Source organism: Branchiostoma lanceolatum, chromosome 9, assembly GCF_035083965.1.
Source record: "Branchiostoma lanceolatum isolate klBraLanc5 chromosome 9, klBraLanc5.hap2, whole genome shotgun sequence".
In the NCBI taxonomy this organism is placed as follows: domain Eukaryota; kingdom Metazoa; phylum Chordata; class Leptocardii; order Amphioxiformes; family Branchiostomatidae; genus Branchiostoma; species Branchiostoma lanceolatum.
Genome location: NC_089730.1, coordinates 7523795 through 7542609, shown reverse-complemented (window position 1 = coordinate 7542609; position 18815 = coordinate 7523795). Strand labels below are relative to the sequence as shown.

Sequence of the window (18815 nt, the reverse complement as noted above, 5' to 3'; positions counted from 1 at the left end):
CTCCGACCCGTAACCTTGAACTGTGCAATGAGGTAATGCCAAGACACTCCTATACTTTAGTGGACTGTTCCAGTGACCTTTAACCCTTCACACGAGGCATTGCAGCTGAAGTGTCGGAACATTTCTCCTAGTTTTCTACGCTTAAAAATCATATAAAGATACCGTGTGGAAGAGAACCAAATAGTTTACCACAAGAAGTATTTCTTTGAGGATCAATGGCGCGTAAGAAGAGCGGGAAAAGGGTGAGATTGCCTTTTATTTCTGGATATCGGATGAGGGGGAGGGGGGCATTCGACTTGCAACTTGCACGTGTGTGCATGTGGTATAGAGTAGAGTAGAGTTAACGGTCAGGTAGGATGTTCTTCAAGTAAACTTACTATTAACATGGTCACCAGTCTCCCCCAGGGCTGCAGCCTCGGGCTTTTAAGCTTCTATTCCCGCCTGGAGACCTTAGCCCACACCGGTGATTTTTTGTTGGTCTGCGTAAAATAATTAACAGCCTTGTTTCCATATTATATACCTTTATATTGAAGGGATATGAGTAAGATTTTCCTCGGGGCACGTCGGCCCAGGTGCCGAAGAGCTGGCATGTGTAGGCCCTGGTTATAGTCTGGAGTTCAGGTTGAGTTACTACATTTAAGCGTTACATAAATCATTGTATTATATTGGAAAAGAACGAAATAATAACGTTATGTCAAAACAATACTTTACAAATCTGATATAAACCAGCACTAAAAAAAATTCCTTGAAATTATGCGCCTGACTACTACTCAAGTATACAATATACTGTATTATAGTGTATACTTAAAGTTTAAACTTGCCGAAGAATTATGTACAACTACAAGCCATTAATGTTGTATATAGAATCAAAGGGCCAACACGTTTTGGTTACTTCCAAGATATATTCATGTATGGAAACGACTCAAGTCAAGATGGGAATTCATCAAAAGAAGTCTACTTTTCAACATGATAAACAAAATGTTTACCAAAATGTTTTTTCAACATGGAGAAATGTTGCGTTGTTTTCCAGAAGGGAAAGGCGGCGAAGCAGGCCAAACAGAATCCTGAGTACGAGAGAGAAGACCTGAAGAAGGCTCCTCACACGTTTGTGATCGCCCGCGGCAAGGTGGGGAACAATGTCGGCCAGCTGGTCAAGGACGTGCGCAGGGTCATGGAGCCTTTCACTGCTTCAAACCTAAAGGTTGTTTTTTTTACATTTTTTTATTATTTTTTCATTGAAATTTTTAAATGAAAATAACAAATACAGCGAGGGAACCATCCAGGTAGTAATAACAGAAATTAGCTTAGGACAACAGTAACAGAAGTTTCAAGTATAACCAAATTATAACAACATAACTTCAAATATAATGTAACAGAAATTCTGAAGTTTCAAAGAAGAGAATGATGATAACAGAAATTCAAATGGTAAGTAAACAGGGTATCAGCTGCATAAAGTACCCCACTTCCCCAGATGCTTCTCCAGTTTGCCTTTCTTCAAGGCTATATGATTCTACTTTGTACAAGAAATCAATGTAGCAAAGGACGGAGTCAGAATTCAAGGTACTGGAGTATAAGAGTACAAGGTTTGTTTGTTTATAAAGTAGAGTGGATTCATTCCTCAGCTAACCGACATCTTTCACACCACAGTCATCCCTCAGTAAGACATCTGGAGCCGCATAGGTCCCGTTTAGAACTTTTATACAGCCTAGTACCACTATGACGGTGTGAGTGTGTATGGTTGGCTTGAGGTTGCCCACTACTATTTGTCAAAAGGTATTTGTTTTGTTTTGTATAACTGGTAAGCTACCTCAAGCCATAACACACCAGTTTTGTACAATAACTTGAGAATAAGTGCAAGGTTGTGTAAGACCAGAAGGTTTGAGTCAATCACACCGGGAAGGACCACTACTCTTATCAATAACTTATCATAAGTGTGGTGGGTTCTTTAATGGACTCTCCTCAAACACGGGACCTTTGGATTTATGTGCAATCCACAAGGATGTCCCTGACTGAAGCTAGGCAGCCTCATCTTCAGAGAAGAAAGTCCAGAGAGGAAATTGATTTAAGTGTCTTTCCCAAGGGCACAACAATGGGGCCTGCTAGGGATTTGAACCCAGAACCTTTAGATTCTAAATCAACAACCCTAACCATAAGATCTTCTTGCTGACAGGTTTATATTAGAGCCAAGGAGTTTTTGACATCTTGTCTTTCCTACAGGTGAGAAAGAAGAATATCCTGAAGGACTTTGTTGCTGTTGCTGGTCCCCTTGGAGTGACCCACCTGGTCATCTTCACCAAGACGGACAAGGGAGTCAACATGGTAGGGCCCTGTTGGTACTTGTACCATCCTCTTTATCATCATGGATAGAACTATGCAATAAAATCATTGTGTACTTGTTATTAGGCAAATGCAGAAATGTTCGTGGTGGTTTTATGTACACGGTTTTCATGGTGAACTCTTCAGCACAAAGTTAATACCACCGCAAAACTTTTTGCCCACCTGTGACTGTAGCGCTACTATTGTTTCAAACGCAAACTTAAAACCTCCATTTTCCCCCTACCGTGAAATAAAAACCATGTACAGTTACTATAAGTGGATAGAATATCATTGAAATATAAGTGCAGACCTTGAATTGGTAAATGGGGAAATACTTAAAGTGTTTAAGCTAGAAAAATGTTACAATTTTGCCTTCAAACATCTGCTTGGAGACTATTGCAGACCTGTTATGCGTTTCATGATGTTCATATCATCACTATACACATGTATATGTTATATTCAGATGTTGAATTTCTTTTGCAACTAGAAGAAATGTTGGCTCAAGGATTAAATCATAAAATGTTGATACTGATGTATATGTATGAAGCTTTGTAAAGATAATTGTCTGTATATTAATCTTTTTGATACAGAATACTTTGAATGAGTTTATTTGTTTGCTTGTTTATTGGTTTGGCGGAAACAGAGGTAACGTTACAGCCAACGTTGCACAACTAGCAGTTAGCTATTGTTGAGTTTCTTTTTTATTGATTGACTTATTGTTGTCTTCTAGAAATGTTCACGTCTACCAAGAGGTCCCACCCTGTCCTTCAAGGTGGAGAACTACTCGCTGTGTAAGGACGTGCTGTCCACGCTGAAGAGACAACAGACGTACGCCTCCCAGTTCCAGCACTCCCCGCTACTGGTGCTCAACAACCTGGCGCGGGAAGGCATGCACTTCAAACTCATGTCCACCATGTTTCAGAACATGTTTCCCTCTATTAACATACACAGGGTAAGGAATTATCACTCATGAATAGATGCGCAGACAGTATAGAGCTGTGTACCGGTACAATCAATTAGGTACAGGTCCAAAATACCTGACCCTGCTGTATTGGTACTGGACCTGACTCAGGGGATGGCCACTTTGACAAATAAAATTACTATGAAATTACCGTGGCAGTGCTCTAAAGCCACTCTAAAGCACAGAAAATACATCTGTATGGCTGGAGTCAAATTTTCATTGTTTTCATAAAAATGATACCTAGCACAATCAAATATTATGTTTTTACCAGTTCAAACATGCTTTTGTCCTTATTGAAAATGTAGCATTTTCCGAACAAGTAGTTTAGGTACAGGTTCAGGTCCGGACCTGTACCTAAACCCCTGTACCTGTACCTAAAATTTGCTTAGGTACACAGTTTGAGCGCAGTAGGGCTTGAAATTTGTGCACCGCACCTGAAAATTCAATCAGAGTAGAACATTAGAAAAAAAAGTCTAAAGATCTTTATTAGCATTTAGCAGATAGTCAAGACAACAGTCTGAATTACAGCTAATTTGCACAATATTGATTTTAAAGTATTCATAATTTTCAAGAGAAAAGACTTATTAAAAAGTCACAGAGATCATCAATACAATTACAAATGCTAACATATGTGCTGTATAAGAACATAAGCAAAATTTAATTACAAACCTTACTTCCTCTTCTCAAAGCTTGAATCTAAAATTCTCTATCTAACTTTGAAATTGTAAACATGTATATTATGATGTAATTCAACAAAGGTGTCCTTTTTTTTCTGTCACTTACAAGTTAAATGTCTAGAATATGTTGTTTGATTGTGTGCAATGGTACGCTATCGTATGTAGCCCTACACCAATATCTAGGTGGATCGATGCACAAATTTGGTGCACAACTTCAATTTTGGGTACAAAAATGTGGATATGCACTGGACACCAATTGTAAACTTGCAATAGTCAACTATGCTATTGAGAAAAATGATATATGTTATACACAACTCTTTTCAGTTATCACATGGCCCGGATAGAAGTATTCAGTTATGCTGGAATGATCTAAACTGTTTCATATTTTTCCCCCTACTTTAGTTGAAGCTCAACACCATCAAGAGATGTGTCCTGTTCACCTATGACCCCGACACAAATATGGTGGACTTCAGACATTAGTAAGTATTACTGTACTGTTCACTATACTAGCTCATTGCATAGTTGTTTTGTAGTAGTAGTAGTGGTAGGAGTAGTAGTGGTGGTGGTAGTAGTAGTAGTACTGTAGTAGTGGTAGTAGTAGTGGTAGAGTAGTAGTGGTATTAGTAGTAGTACAGTAGTAGTAGTGGTAGTAGTAGTTGTGGTAGTAGTAGTAGTAGTAGTAGTAGTAGTAGTGTGCATAGTCCAGTCGTTATCAATCCTGTGTCTGAACCAAGAGGTCAGTAGTTTGAATCCCGACTGTTGTCGCTCACTCGACTTGCACGCTGCTGGAAAGGGTCGCAGTCCTTAAGAGGAGACGTTAAGGCATGGTCCACTGTCACTGTACTTATCAAAAAGAGCTAGGGCAATTCTACGGGTACAATGAATGTATATACTGTACATAGCATCTGTCTTCTCTGTCATGACCAGTAAAAGATGCAGTGAGCTAAACTGGTCCGAGATCACTTTCAAAATCACCTTTTTTTTTGCAAACGTTAGAATTGACTTACATGTTCGATTTATATACATTTTGAACTCAATGCTGACTCCAATGACTTTGACCTTCCTCAGTAACATCAAGGTCGTACCAATGGGCATGAGCCGGGGGGTGAAGAAACTGCTCCAGTCCAAGGTGCCCAACCTCAAGAAGTACGAGGACGTCAGCGAGTACATCTTGGGGTGAGAAGACTGAAAACTTCTTCTGAAAAATGTCCATAGTGATGATTATTAGGACAAATATAACGGGGGTTGCCCTAACTTAGGACGCGCCCTAACTTAGGACGGATTTTTTAGTGATCTTATTATGCATAAGTACGCCGTGTTTGTGTCCACTGACTATGCTCATAAGGAAGATAGATAAACCAGGTCCATGCACATAATTGTTATTTGCATTCAAAACATATCTGTACATATTCATTTCTTGTTTTGTCGAAAAGTAGTATTTTGACAATAATGATGGTAGCGCTAAGTAGAGGGTCACTGCGTAGCTAGACGGCTCGGCACCTAAATATAAGACCTGTGCCAAGCAGATACATAAGTAACACAGCTATCATACACATAAGAAAAATAACTTCATAAAACACTAAATATTTGGGTCTGTAAGTGTTTGTTGAGAAGAAAACCGACCGAAGAAAAACAACGTAAACATTGCTGTCGTCTGACGACGTTGTTTTCCCGCCATTTTTTGGGGTCGCGATGGTAGCGGAACGATTCAACGCACAGTATTGTTACGCTCTTACATGTGATTGGTACCGTCTATGAAAAGGAAACTGAATACAGAGATGGGGAAGATATTTCCCAATAAGTAGACGGAGTATTGTTGATGTAAGCGGTGTCGTTTTTTTCGTAATGATTTCGTAAGTCGGGCCGCATTCAATACGTACGTCGGGCCGCGTAGTAGCCTATTTCCCGTGGAAACATGAGCTGAGATGCGCTATATATAGCCCTTCTCACATGACGTGAGAAGTGTACACAGTCAAAATTTTCCGGTCAAAAGAAAGCTAGAATATAGCAGACTTCAAGCCTTATTTACATTTCCCTAACTTCATCACCAACTTCCGAAGAGAGCAAAATTACCAAAGCGTAATAAGTTAGGCACACTATCTGGCGTAGCACTAAATCAGAAGGTACATTCGTGAAAATGTCTCACAGCGTCTTCCGCATGTAACGCGGAGCATGAAGGGCCCATGAACAGTATGAATACATTTCTTGTCCAAGTATGGTCTTTAGATGAATGTGTTCAAAATTCATTCATTAAAACATGACCATTCTCTGGCAACCAGCAATGGAGCGCCGTGAGTTCCAGCGCGTAAAAGAAACGTCCGATGTTTGGGCATCCCCCGTTACGGTAACATTTTGCTAACAGTTAGAAAGAGCATACACATTTTTTGTCACCACATATATGATTGTGGAGATGTAGAAGACTAAAAACCAACATGTTTGATGTCAATGTTGGATTTTGTTTTTGGCACCACCACAGGGGTGGGAACCTTTCAGAGAGTGAGGCTGAACCTGATGGTGACCAGAATGAGGTTGACCTGCCCCAGCAGGTGGCAGGTCGAGGGAACGAAGCTTCACAGAAAAGTGCCATCAGACTAACAGAGGTGGGTACAGATGTTATGTTCATGTTGTTTATATTGTATTTTTTAAATATAGGATCTTGATGAAACTAGAAGGACAAAAAAGACAGTTCAAACCTCCTGAAGACAATACTGTACATACATGGAAGCCAGTTTCTATTAGGATGATATTTACCACTTCACATAGACTGCTAATATGGTGGATATATTGGTATTGTTGTATTCTTTGAGAAGATTTGACAGAAGTATTTATGAAAACTGTGAAGAATGAGCCTGCATGTACTGTAAATGCATTTAAGTTCGCATGGTTTTTATTTCCAGCTAAGGCGAAAATGGAGTGTTCGCGGTGGTTTTACGTTCGTGGCAGTGCTATGGTTAACCACTGCTACAGTATTGGACACAAATGTTTGCAGTGGCTTTAAGTTCGCAGTGAAACGGTCACAACCAAAACCGCGAACCGCAAACCTTTCTGCATTTACAGTATTTATTTTATTTTTGTTTATTAAAATTCCCAGATTGGTCCGAGACTGAGACTCCAGCTGGTGAAAATAGAGGAGGGGCTGTGTGAAGGGGACATCATCTTCCACCAGTTTGGTAAGGAGACACAAGTGAAAGTGAAAATGGTCTTGAACCAGTTTGGCCCGAATGAACTCAATGAACAGTTAAGCTACCCTTCCACTGGTCGTGACAGAGAAGACAGGCACTTTGTATAGTATGTACAGGTTCATTGTACCTAGGAAATTCCCCTAGCTCTTTTCTACAAGTACAGTGAACAGTGGACCACGGCTTAAGGACTGTGATCCTTTCCAGTATTGTGCATGTTGTGTGAACAACAACAACCCTGATTGGAACTCATGTATAGGAAAAAATAGGGAAAGTTGATTTGTATAAGTACATGTAGTTGCAAAATAAATCTAACCTCCTTGCACTACAAAATACCACAGACAAGGAGAGGAAAATCAACCAAAAGACTTAATTTCAAGTGCCCCTGATCTAAATCTTTAGAATTCTTTTATATACAAAGATGAAAAAAGAAAGTTGTAGAAGTGTTACATAAGTTGTTTTTATTTCTACAATAGTGTTCTTCAAGTTTAACCAGAAGACAAGTAAATAAACTTGTGCTTGTAACAACATTCATACAGGCTTCATTATGGTTCTTTAAAGACCTCTTGTCATTTTAACTTCAGTTACAAAGTCAGCAAAGCAGATAGAAGAACTCAAGGAAAGACGGGAGGAGAAGAAGTAAGTAATTTTCTTTTGCAAAACTTGTGCTACAGGGTAAATTTCAGTTGGGTTCTGTTTGTCTGCATAAAACAGCTTTAAGTACTCCAAATAACAATTACTCAAGCAACTGGATATGATTTGGAAACGGTCAAGTAGCATCCACTGCTTTTCATCAGTGATCATATCCAGTTGCTTGAGTAACTGTTATTTGGCGTATTGTATTACCTGGATGTCTAACCTTTATCGATGTAGCTTTAAGTACTAGCCATTGAATGGAAGAGATACATAAATGATTCAGTTGTGATAGACTTTTTGGGAACATATTAGGGAAAATGTTTTGCATACTGCAGAAAAGCAGTTTTTGAATCCATTTTGCTGAGATGATAATGCATACCAGTGTTCTCACCAGGATTTTTTCACAGCATAGGGGTCAGGTACAGAAGGCCAACTTTACGCGGCGCAAGTCACACGTAGAGGGCTGGAGATATGACCAGAGTAGGCATGTTCCTGTCTGGCATGTTCCCCCCGAAAATTCTTAAATTCACAAGCCAAGGAGACACTATTTCCTGCATTTTGAGGGATAAATTTTGTGAAGTTAAATTTGTCACAGCTGCATTCTAAAGCCAAATATGAACTTTTTATAAGATTCATGAAGGGTCACAAGGTTCTTCCCAGAATGAAACACAGCATAGGGGTCCAGATCACAGCAAAGGGGGTCCAAATCACAGCATAGGGGGTCCCTATGCTGAAAAGGCCTGGCGAGAACACTGCATACACTAGTAAGGGAACTTGTCTTTCATGCAACATGTTTTGCTGTTAACTTCTCAGGATGATCAAGGCCCAGAGAAAGGCTGAACAAAATGAAAACGTCAAGAAGAAAGAGCAACTCAAGGAAGAGAACAAGTAAGTTAAGATTTGTACCCTTATAAGAGCAGTTTATTTTTTTGACAATGACGTAAATGCACACATAGTGACTTCCATTGTTTTTCTATCGTTGTCTGAACTGCCTTTTTACATGGCATTGTCAAATGAAAGAGAAGTATTTATCAATACTGTCTTAGAGTTTGTAGAAATATTTGCCTGGGGTACAAAAATGACAAAGCAAAATGGCCGACCCATGATGTCACAAACCAACATGGCGGCACCCATTAACCCAAGGTAAAACAGCTTTTGCTTCACAAACCTGTATTAATACATGTTGGCATTTAAGATGTAAATATGAATGTAGCCTGTTAGCATGGTAGCTCAACCTCGCATGTAATTGTCTCTTCAGGCAGCGATCTCTGGCAGGTATTAAGAGGAAGCAGACAGCTGCAGAGAATACAGCAGTTAATGAAGGTAGGAGTGTAATGTCATTTTCTAGTAGCCTGATATCCATCCTATTCTAGCTTTGGCTCACTCCCCTGAGTGCTGGCTTAAGCATTCAGTTAATGGATAGTTGATCGGCATTTGAATATTTGTCTAATATATTTAAGTGAGAGCTCTGATTGTCAACATCATCTCTGACTTGCTGTGAACTAGGTTGAAAGAATGTGTTACTTGTTTTTCTCCAAAACATTATTTGGTCTTGGTATATTTTAGCCTCAACCAGGCCCCGCAGATGGCTGGAAAAATAGTACAAATTGGCCAAATAGAGTGAATAGTATGCTAAGGGAGTCTGCTATGGAGAGAGGGTCCAATATGCCATTGGCGGCAGACTGTACCCCTATAGCAGACTAACTCCTCTTGCTTGTTATCTGTATATTTGGAGGCTAGGTATATTTATAGATGGAGAGAACATTTTAAAAATTTGCTGTTGACGCTCTTCAGAAAAGAATCTTCAATTTATATCTAGTTGTGCAGTGATGGAAGAAATTTCTTTGCTTTGAAAGTGTGCTATGAATCAAGGGCAATGAAACTGTTGGAGAACAACTTGTAAAGGTGCTTGATATGCCCATGTCTTGCCACATTGTGATAAATTCAAATAAACAAATAAAACCAAATGCATGTGTCAATTGTACTGTACACATGCATGTTGCCTTATAATGTTTTGTCTTACATTGGGTGATGTTTTCTACTCTCTGCAGAAAATCCAGATGACTCCTCTGATGACGATACAAAGTACTACAAACAGGAGGTTGGGGAGGAGCCAGATGCAGGTATGATTGTAAAAAGAATATACAGTAGTGATAAAAAGAGCAGAAAACAAGTTTTGAATTGATATGAGAAGCCAAATAAAGTAACGTTCATTTAATGTAGCTTTGTTGAATTGATACATTTGTGAAAAATGTAGTTATGTTTTGTTGTTTGATAAAGTTTTGTGAAGACAAGATGATTGCTGTAAAAAATCATCCAAGATCAGAAACAGCTAAAGGATATTTCAGTTTTAAGTTTAAAGCATCCTGCTACAATGTTTGTGCAAAGTTATTACTTCAGTGCCTTTTATTTTGGTTATTCATTTATCCATTTATTGGATAATTAGGCCATGAAATATATAAACCCAGTGATGCTCAACTTACCAATGGCTAGCCCTTTGTATAGATTTACCCTGATGAACCTCGATAAAGACTAAGGAATGGGTGCGAAGACCGAGGTCCAAACAGGTAAAAAGGCCTACAGAGGTACAGAACTGGAAGGGTGGGCGGGTGGGTGGGGAAAAATCGACACAGACCTTGCCTTACTCCTTCCCTTTCCTTACCCCAATGTGACACTACCTAGCCCTAAACTCTCCTTTCCCTCTCCTCCGCCGGTTCGCCGCAAAGAGGCTGATAGATGGTGATGACGTCACTTTCATGTTCTCTCGCGAGAATAGTGATCTCGCGAGATTTCATGTATTGTGACGTCAGTGGGAATATGTATAGATTTACCCTGATGAACCTCGATAAAGACTAAGGAATGGGTGCGAAGACCTCGGTCCTCTTTCTCAATTTTGGCCTGTGGAAATACATCCTACGTTTTCCTAGGATGTACCATCCTCTCTTATTTCTCAACCTCTCCCCAATCCTTAATTACCTCCTTCCCTTTCACTTCCGCAATTCCCCCTTCTCCCAAACCTCAACTTCTCCAACCCTTAACTGCCGAGACTTTCCCCTCTCAAATCACCTTAGTCCCAAACCTCACCTACTGAGACCGAAGACTGTAGAGAGGTTTCTTTTCTCTCTTTAACCTGGACGTCCTACTATCCTGACTATTACCAACTTCTTTCATACTCTTCCCGCGCTACACATGAATTCTTTAACATCTGCCATCGTGTCTCCGATCCTATCTCTTCTTTCTCCACACCGTTTACTACACCCCTACTCCCTCTCCGTCCCTTAAACCAACTCCCATCCGAGCACACGTGATGAAAACCTGCTCGAAAATCTAGCAGGGAATCATTCCTTTTAACAAAGTGGCGAGCTGAGTGTCCAATGAGGGCTTTCCTACAGCTAAATAATCCAACGTGTGGGATAATCTAGAACTCACGCGATTTTTTGAATCAGACCACGATGGCTGGTGTCTCCCCGCCTTTGGGATAGAACTTGCCTTGCTCCAGCTGCCTTTGTGCGGAAAGGCCTGTTCTCACGCCCGATTCCCTAGACTGTTACAAACCGGAGGCCGCCCGTTAACCGGCCCACCATTACGCCTGTCCCTTCTTTGTACCATTCAAATGCCTCAACTGGGCACACGAGCCTATTCGCGCAACCAGCCATCGCAAAAACCCCTGAACGCCTCCCTGTTAACATTTTTCCGAGGGTTCACTATTAACCCGCTGCTAACGCAGTATTTGGTGGGTCAATAAATGGGATAACTCTTGTCCCCTATTTCCCGCGAAGAATCAACTTTTAGGTAAACCTGATCCCTGCCCCCGGGAGTGGATCTCGTTATCTCTAGGGCGTATTCAGTCACGTGACCCTCCCCTAATTAACAACGAGCACTGTCGACCATTTTGGGGTCCACTTGATAGTGGCGCCCTATGGAACTCTTCGACGTAGCACTGGCAGATGCTTTCTACGTCATTCACAATTTCCCTTCAAAACGTTTTGCCTCAATCATGGTGTTTTGCCTCGTGGTCGGATGTTGGATTGGAACTGATAAAACACCCACTGATCGGGTAACAGTAACATTGGTTTAGCGTTTCTCGTGTAGGTGCGAGAACATACGAAGGGACTAACGACTGAAACAAAAGTGGATTTCTGCCATACGAACAGCGGATCTAAATAGTTGAAGCATGAGAATCACAGTGTGTGTATGGAAACCTTCGTATCCGGTCGAAAAGCAAATTCCGGGCCAGTTGTATACTACAGTCGCGGCACCGTGTAGTCGTTGCTTCAGATACGTTCATAAACTGAGGGTTTCTCAACGTCGAGCTTTTCCGATCATACCATACTCCTTGTCAACTCAATTTCTCACGACACTGTACTACGTGTCTGCAGGCCTTTCAACACTTGTATGCTGTGAACTGACTTTATGCGTACTCTGTAAACAGTCGTTTCCAGAACCAACTCAATACAAAATCAATGGACTTTGCCGGCATTATTTAGCAGCCGTGTTCGTAGGCTGGGAAAAACCTTTCCTCGCTCGTCAATAATGGGTCATTTCCAGTAGGTGAAATTGAATCTTTGTAGCGAAAAAGGATGTGAGGCTGGAGACTCTTCGCATAATAAACAGCGACCAGATGACTTCGCATTCCTTAGAAATTAAAGACCGTCGGACACCGAGAAACTTCGCTGCCGGGATGGACCCCAAAATTTATACATCAGCCTGTCTAAATAATAGGGAGATGGCGGCCCTAGCCTGGTTAACTCCTACCACCTTTTAGGTAGTGACGTCCGCTTTGTGGGGTTCCTTCCAGAATTCCCGCTCCTGCGATTTTCCCCTTTCTTCAACGAGCTTCTTGATTTAGCCAACACACCGCTAACCGATCATTTGGTCAGTCTTTGAGCAAAGTGGCCAAATGAACCTGGTCTTACCTACCACATTTTATAAGCCCGGCATCGAAAGGAGTTGCCCTGTGATAGCCGGCTTAGAAATAGGCAACGGTGAAGAAAAATCACAGAATCAATGGAAGCTCCGAAATGTGTGTTGCTTTACTTTTCATAGGGCGATAGTTTCCACCTGAGCATCCGACTCGTAAGTTTTCCGCCGCAACCCCCCGGGTAACCTTCGACCGGGCCGGCGGCGGGTCGAGAAATGTGGGCCCGAAGTCCTAAGCGTTAAGCACGACAAACCAAAAAAGAACTCAAATCGGGTCCTAGGACGCGTGCTTACACTCTCTAAACCTCTCGGTTGCCCCCCAAGACTGCGTATTCCTGTCCTCCCTCTTATCCCTTTTTCTTTAACCCGAAAATCCCTAGGCCCAAGAATAATACTAGGCTTTTAAAAGATTGGATTTAACATAGGCAAAGATAATGGATGCGTTGACCCTCACCGCTAAAAGTCGACTTTCCCAAGATATGTCCGACATCCAATCTCGCTCCCTTGACTTTACTAGGATATAACCACCGCCTGGTTATCCGAATGAATCTTATTCGACAATTCTGCAGCTTGGCTGAAACGAGTTAACGTCAACACAACCTCCTTTCCTCCTTTAAGTGACTAGGCAAGTTGTTGCACGGGATTTTCTGGAAGACACCGGATCCCTGCCCAACTCGAGATTGCAGCGTCCGTGAAACCTGTCGTGTAGTGCGTCCGTTCAAACCTAGGGGAAACTTACGTGTCGTCGTCTTTCTCTAAATCTGGGAAAATCTGCACCGGGCGACCCTTGACTGTAGCCCCTGCAAATTTTTCTCGCGCGTGGGTAAGAGCTCCATGGGAATCAATATATCTACGAAAAAAGGAAACGGTTCCCACCAACCGTTGCAACGTGCGAAGGTCATCGTCGCCAGAGCTGAGAATGTATTCCCCAAATCTCAAACTTTATCGCCTCCCGTGGTAAGCTGAAACTAAGTAGGTTGATCGACCATATCGACATTCCCAGATATTCGCTCATCGCACAGTTGTGGATTTCTGTAACGCTCGGAAAATAACCTAACGACTAGCCATTTCCCCATGACAAAGACTCCAGCCTGCGCTAACGGAACTCGCACTCCTCCGTTTCCCGGGATTAACCTGATATGACTTCGTCACGCACTTGCCCTTAAGCAGGGGACCCGCAAGAGTTTTGTCCATATACTGGGAACGCCAAAGCTGTGTCAAAAATTACCGGCGACGGCTTTGACCTAAGAGGGGAAGATCTACAAACATGCCCCAAGCCGTCCCATACTAAGCCTAAAAAAGGAAGGCGACTCTCCTGCATAGAAATGTGTAATCCGATTTGCCGCCACATCCTGGCTGAAAACCTCCTTAAACCTTTCCCCGTAACGTTGACCACGCCGTTCAATTTTAACAGGGCGTCCTTTATAGCTTATCCACAGGTTTCAGAAAAACGTTCGTCATGGCACATGCAGGCTCTACCTCTACAGGCATACAAAAATAAGGGTCAACTTCCCAACTTTACCCACACATCTACTGCTCCGCACTCGATTCTGGACTGAAAGGTGGCAGCAATGTACTGACCGAAACCAACACTGCAGCCATAACTAGGAAAAAATACCGGTATAGCGGTAACACTCCTTTATCATATCAACCCTTGAAAACACAGCTGGGAAAATCATACATATCAACCCTTCTGATCCCAGAATCTAACACTTGTCCTTGACTTATCTCTAGTTTTCACACTAACTCTCTCCAAGTCAAAGTGTCGGTGCATTTTCCCCGCTCTAATCTAAGAGTCTGGGAAAATCAGGTGCTGTAAAACGGTCCAAAATCTGGCCGAGGTCACCTTTTCCACTGCTTGCACCGGGCTGTACGAGGCGGGAGCAATCCCCTCCAGACTACCCCATACATAGATAGTCTTCATTTGGGCGGTCCTAGCGTTCAAACTGAAAATGGCCGCTCCCTAGCCGGCATACAAACTACAACTGTAAGTTAGTAAAGTCGCGCCTAAATTCTGAAGGTTAACAACGAAACACGGTAGGAACGCTCCCACACGAAAATGGAGGGGGGTGCTCCCGCTCGCTTCCCGGGCCATCAGATTGGATGGCGAGGTACCCTTAGTTGGGCCTACGCACGGTCCGCGAGAGGAAGAAAAATGGGCAGGAAACAAACCTATAATTTAGCGACTAAATTTTCTTGGCGCTAACATATCAGCCGCATCGATACTCAAATACTACACCCCAGTTACCTCTACTTCATAAACATCTGCCTCAACCGATTACCATTCTGCACCCCGTCACGAGGTCATCACTAATTTACAAATCAAAGGGCTGAGGACACTTGAATTCATTGTCCCCCATCATTTCCCATACCCTAAGAGTACGTCGCTCCCTCAACCATTGAGCCACAGAAAAGAAAGGAGATAGACGAATGTGCAAACAAACCTTTAATAATACTCAAAAGTCACAGTCCGGTCCGATCCAATTCCACTCACAATACAGCACTTACCCATTCTCTTCAAATGTTATTCGGTCACCATACAGAAAACTTTACTTAACTCTCTCCCCGTGTTAATCCATACAGTATTAACAGTTCTCTTTTCTAGTGTTCTTCAATCACAACAATACAGTACTTGCTTTTCTCTCTCTGTGAGTTACTCAATCACCACGCAGTACGTTGCGCTTCTCTTCCAACTCAATCACAAACCATAGTTTTTCCCTCTCTGGGCGTTAGGGCAGCTTTAACAAGTGCCCAAATTCATTACAGAGAAATGTGTCCTCGATCCCCTTCTGGCATGGTTCCGCCGCCGCCCTACTGGCCTCGGCACGTCGCCTCCCATCCCCGTTGGTGGCGGCGGAGGTTGGTAAGGACTGACCAAAAAACTCTGGCCAGCAGAGTAACCTCTTGGCAAGTCTTGCAAGGGAACACTGCCAATCAGCCTTTCGATCTTCACTGCCTCATCATATCCGGATCTTATCCTAGAACGTAAAATACATTCCCCTGGCTGGTATACTTACTTTCTATCGCCACATGCTACCAAAGATGACTGGTCCATGGTCATCCTTGCCCCTGACCCAACAGCCCTAGGCTGACCAACTTCACCTTTCACACCGGTACTCTGCTAGCCCAGCACTTGGACATCCTAGCATCCGTCCGCCCAGCTCCGGACTGGCCCACTTTTTGTTTCCCGCAGTCCCAGGCTATCAAGCAGGAGCGGCCCCTGGCCGTTAGACCCAAACTGCAGCCCCGGGCTAACCTACTTACCCTTCTGTAGCCCAAGGCTACTCTGCTGGACCAGCCCCTGGTCGTCCACGTCTCAGGCCGCCCAGCGCCTGGCTACCGTACCTTCCTATTCTCGGCAGCCCCAGGCTAACCAACAGGAGCGGCCCCTGGCCGTCTTGTCCCCGACGACAACCCCAGCCGGCATACTTACCTTTCTGTAGCCCAAGGCTACTCTGCTGGACCGGCCCCTGGCCGTCCACGCCTCAGGCCGCCCCGCGCCTGGCTACCATACCTTCCTGTTCTCGGCAGCCCCAGGCTAACCAACAGGATCGGCCCCTGGCCGTCTTGTCCCCGACCACAGCCCCAGGCTGGCATACTTACCTCTATAGTCCCAAGCTACTGACTGAACCAGCATTCCGTTCCCACATCTTTCAGCCCCTGACTGGCGTACCTCTCCTGAAGCTAGCAGATTAGTCCGTGTGTAGGTCGTCCTCGTCCAGGCCAATTCAACTTCAAGATGGCGTCGCCCCTGTACTTCGGCTACTACAAAACACAAGAATATTGACGCCCTTTGAAAAAGAATAAAGGCTGCACATCTCTCCCCGCTCAGGGAAAACATTACGACGGTAACTACACGCGGATGGATCACATACAAACAAAAATGTAAGGCTCGGCCTGGTCTTTCATTACTCGCTTGCAAGAAAACAAAACCAAACAAACACCCAAACGAACAACCACCACAACGTCCGAGCATCCCACCTGCAAAACAAACAAATTCAAAACTGCGCAACCGAAAACCCACCTGGCAACCACTAACTACCAAGACATTACAAGGGGCTCTGGCAACTAACCCCGCAAATGATACTCTACCTGCCGGTGAACCATGGCAGCAGCGAAGGGGGGAACGCCTGCCGCAGCATCCGTCTCCGATGAACTCGAGCCCGCACCAGACCCCGCCGTGCCAGTCGTCTGCGCCAATCTGCCGCCGGAAAACTGAGCGGATACCGCCGTTGAAGCCTGAGCTTGCGTTGTGGAGCTGGACATACCTCCCGAGACACCTAGCTTACGGAAAAACAAACACACCTGCATGACATGGAACTCACACCGATAAATTCCGCACAAGGAAATACCTTCGGCGACCAGCTACACCAACACAAAAACCCCTACAAGCAGCCAAATACCTACACCCGACGACTTTACCTCTAAATTTACGTCCCTCATGAAGCACCCATTTTAACCCCAGGAGGCCTGGATACATACATAATACTCCGTGGCCCCAGTCATGAGCGTCACATTTCTTCCAAAAACAAAATGGCTGAACGAGACGACATACGAACCTTTTAGCTTCTTGCATTTCTGGGAACTCTTGTCCCCCGAGTCTCCATCCTGGAGACTCCTCACACTGCAAGCCGGAGTGGTCATGGCTAAAACGAAACGCCCGAGGCTGGAACTGGCACGCACGTGGAAAATCGCCTTGCCAAACCAGGAGCCCACAGCTCTACGTCCTTCCCCGAAGACGGTTCGCCGCAAAGAGGCTGATAGATGGTGATGACGTCACTTTCATGTTCTCTCGCGAGAATAGTGATCTCGCGAGATTTCATGTATTGTGACGTCAGTGGGAATATTACTATATGCACTGCAATGTGTACTACCTTGGTACTAGTTTGTGATTGTTAACTTGCGTTAACATTTTCCTACTCAGACCTAATGTTGTCACGGACATCGAAGAGGAAACCATTCAGGCAAGATTCCTCCGAGAAAAGAAAGAGGCCAAGAAGTCAAAGTCAATCTCAAGGTGCCCAGGGAAACAGGAACTTCAAGAAGCAGAGGAACGAAGGACCGGGAAAGCCCGGTTTTAAAGGACAGAAGGGGTTCAAGAGGAAACAGTTTGACGATGGTAAAGGTGCTGGAGAACAGAAGAAGTTTGGACCAAAGGGGAAAGTGTACAGGGTAAAGGGAACAAAAGGGCCCATGAAAGGGAAACGTTCAAGATAGTATTGTAATTGCATTACTCTTTCAGCATGTCTTAAAGATAATTTTGGACATGTCTTAAATCATTTGACCCCCTCTCAGTGTATCTACTTGAAAGAGGATAAGCATGAATAAGACTTATGATCTCCTTACATTCTCAAAATGATTGAAGGAACACTGCAGTGTGTCAGGTGCTGTATGTAATCAAGGAGTGTAGTTTTTAACATTCAATTTCTGAATACACATTTAGTAATGTTGATCAAAACTATTTCTTTTCTGCCACTGTACTACCCAAATGTGGTAAACATTTGGAGCACTGTAACATGATCACAAACTTACGTGTACGTTTTGTTTACACACGTGCCTGCTAATATTATGAAGGCTATCAACGTTTGAACAGTTGTTCAAACAACCACTTTCCACATTTATTAGACTAACAATCCAAGATCTCTTGTATTGCATAGAATTTCGATATGTAGTAATTGTTTATTCATCATGAACATAAAGTGATGATAAAAGGTCAAACGTTTTTGTACATTGACTGATAACTAACATTGGTTGTGTATGATTATGAGATTGCTACTTGCATTAGCTCCTCTTAACTTCTGCAACAGCAGAATAGATCATACTTTATGCACAAATTTAACTGTGCTGCTACCATCATGCTCTGAAAATTGGTACAGCAATTGCAAACACATTGACGATTCATGATAGAAAAAGATAAGATCATTAAATAAAGTCATGTATTTATTTCTACAATGAAACTCATGGTATCTGAATACATTTCCAAACTGATGAATGATTATGGTTAACTTGTCCTTTTTATTTTATAAAGTAATGGTTGTCAATAATTTGGCTCATCCGTAGAATTGGTTTGTAAACAATTCATTTCCACGTTAATCTCAATGTTTGCTTATATCCTGAATAGTAGGA

General features: G+C 42.9%; 1 protein-coding gene and 1 long non-coding RNA gene across 3 annotated transcripts; one reads left to right on the top strand and one right to left on the bottom strand.

Moving 5' to 3' along the window:
• The first annotated feature begins 68 nt into the window (after positions 1 to 68).
• LOC136441246 (suppressor of SWI4 1 homolog) lies at positions 69 to 18031 on the top strand. The gene is made up of 13 exons (XM_066437421.1): positions 69 to 242; positions 1031 to 1201; positions 2218 to 2319; positions 3047 to 3268; positions 4357 to 4433; positions 5023 to 5130; positions 6431 to 6554; positions 7046 to 7124; positions 7718 to 7772; positions 8583 to 8657; positions 9028 to 9092; positions 9821 to 9892; positions 17614 to 18031. The coding sequence occupies exons 1-13, from the start codon at positions 216 to 218 to the stop codon at positions 17904 to 17906; spliced, it is 1470 nt and encodes a 489-aa protein (XP_066293518.1). The 5' UTR covers positions 69 to 215; the 3' UTR covers positions 17907 to 18031.
• LOC136441608 (uncharacterized) lies at positions 15121 to 17533 on the bottom strand. 2 transcript variants are annotated; one of them, XR_010756908.1, is made up of 2 exons: positions 17249 to 17533; positions 15121 to 16973 (listed from the first exon to the last, which is right to left on the bottom strand). It is a non-coding gene; the product is annotated as an uncharacterized lncRNA (long non-coding RNA). The 2 variants fall into 2 exon arrangements; XR_010756907.1 differs by having other exon boundaries at positions 15121 to 16969.
• Positions 18032 to 18815: the final 784 nt, after the last annotated feature.

Coding starts and splice junctions, on each gene's coding strand:
- LOC136441246 (XM_066437421.1), top strand. CDS start 216: ATGGCGCGTAAGAAGAGCGGGAAAAGG. Junction 2,320..3,046: donor CGGACAAGGGAGTCAACATG/GTAGGGCCCTGT, acceptor GTTGTCTTCTAG/AAATGTTCACGTCTACCAAG. Junction 7,773..8,582: donor GAAAGACGGGAGGAGAAGAA/GTAAGTAATTTT, acceptor TTAACTTCTCAG/GATGATCAAGGCCCAGAGAA.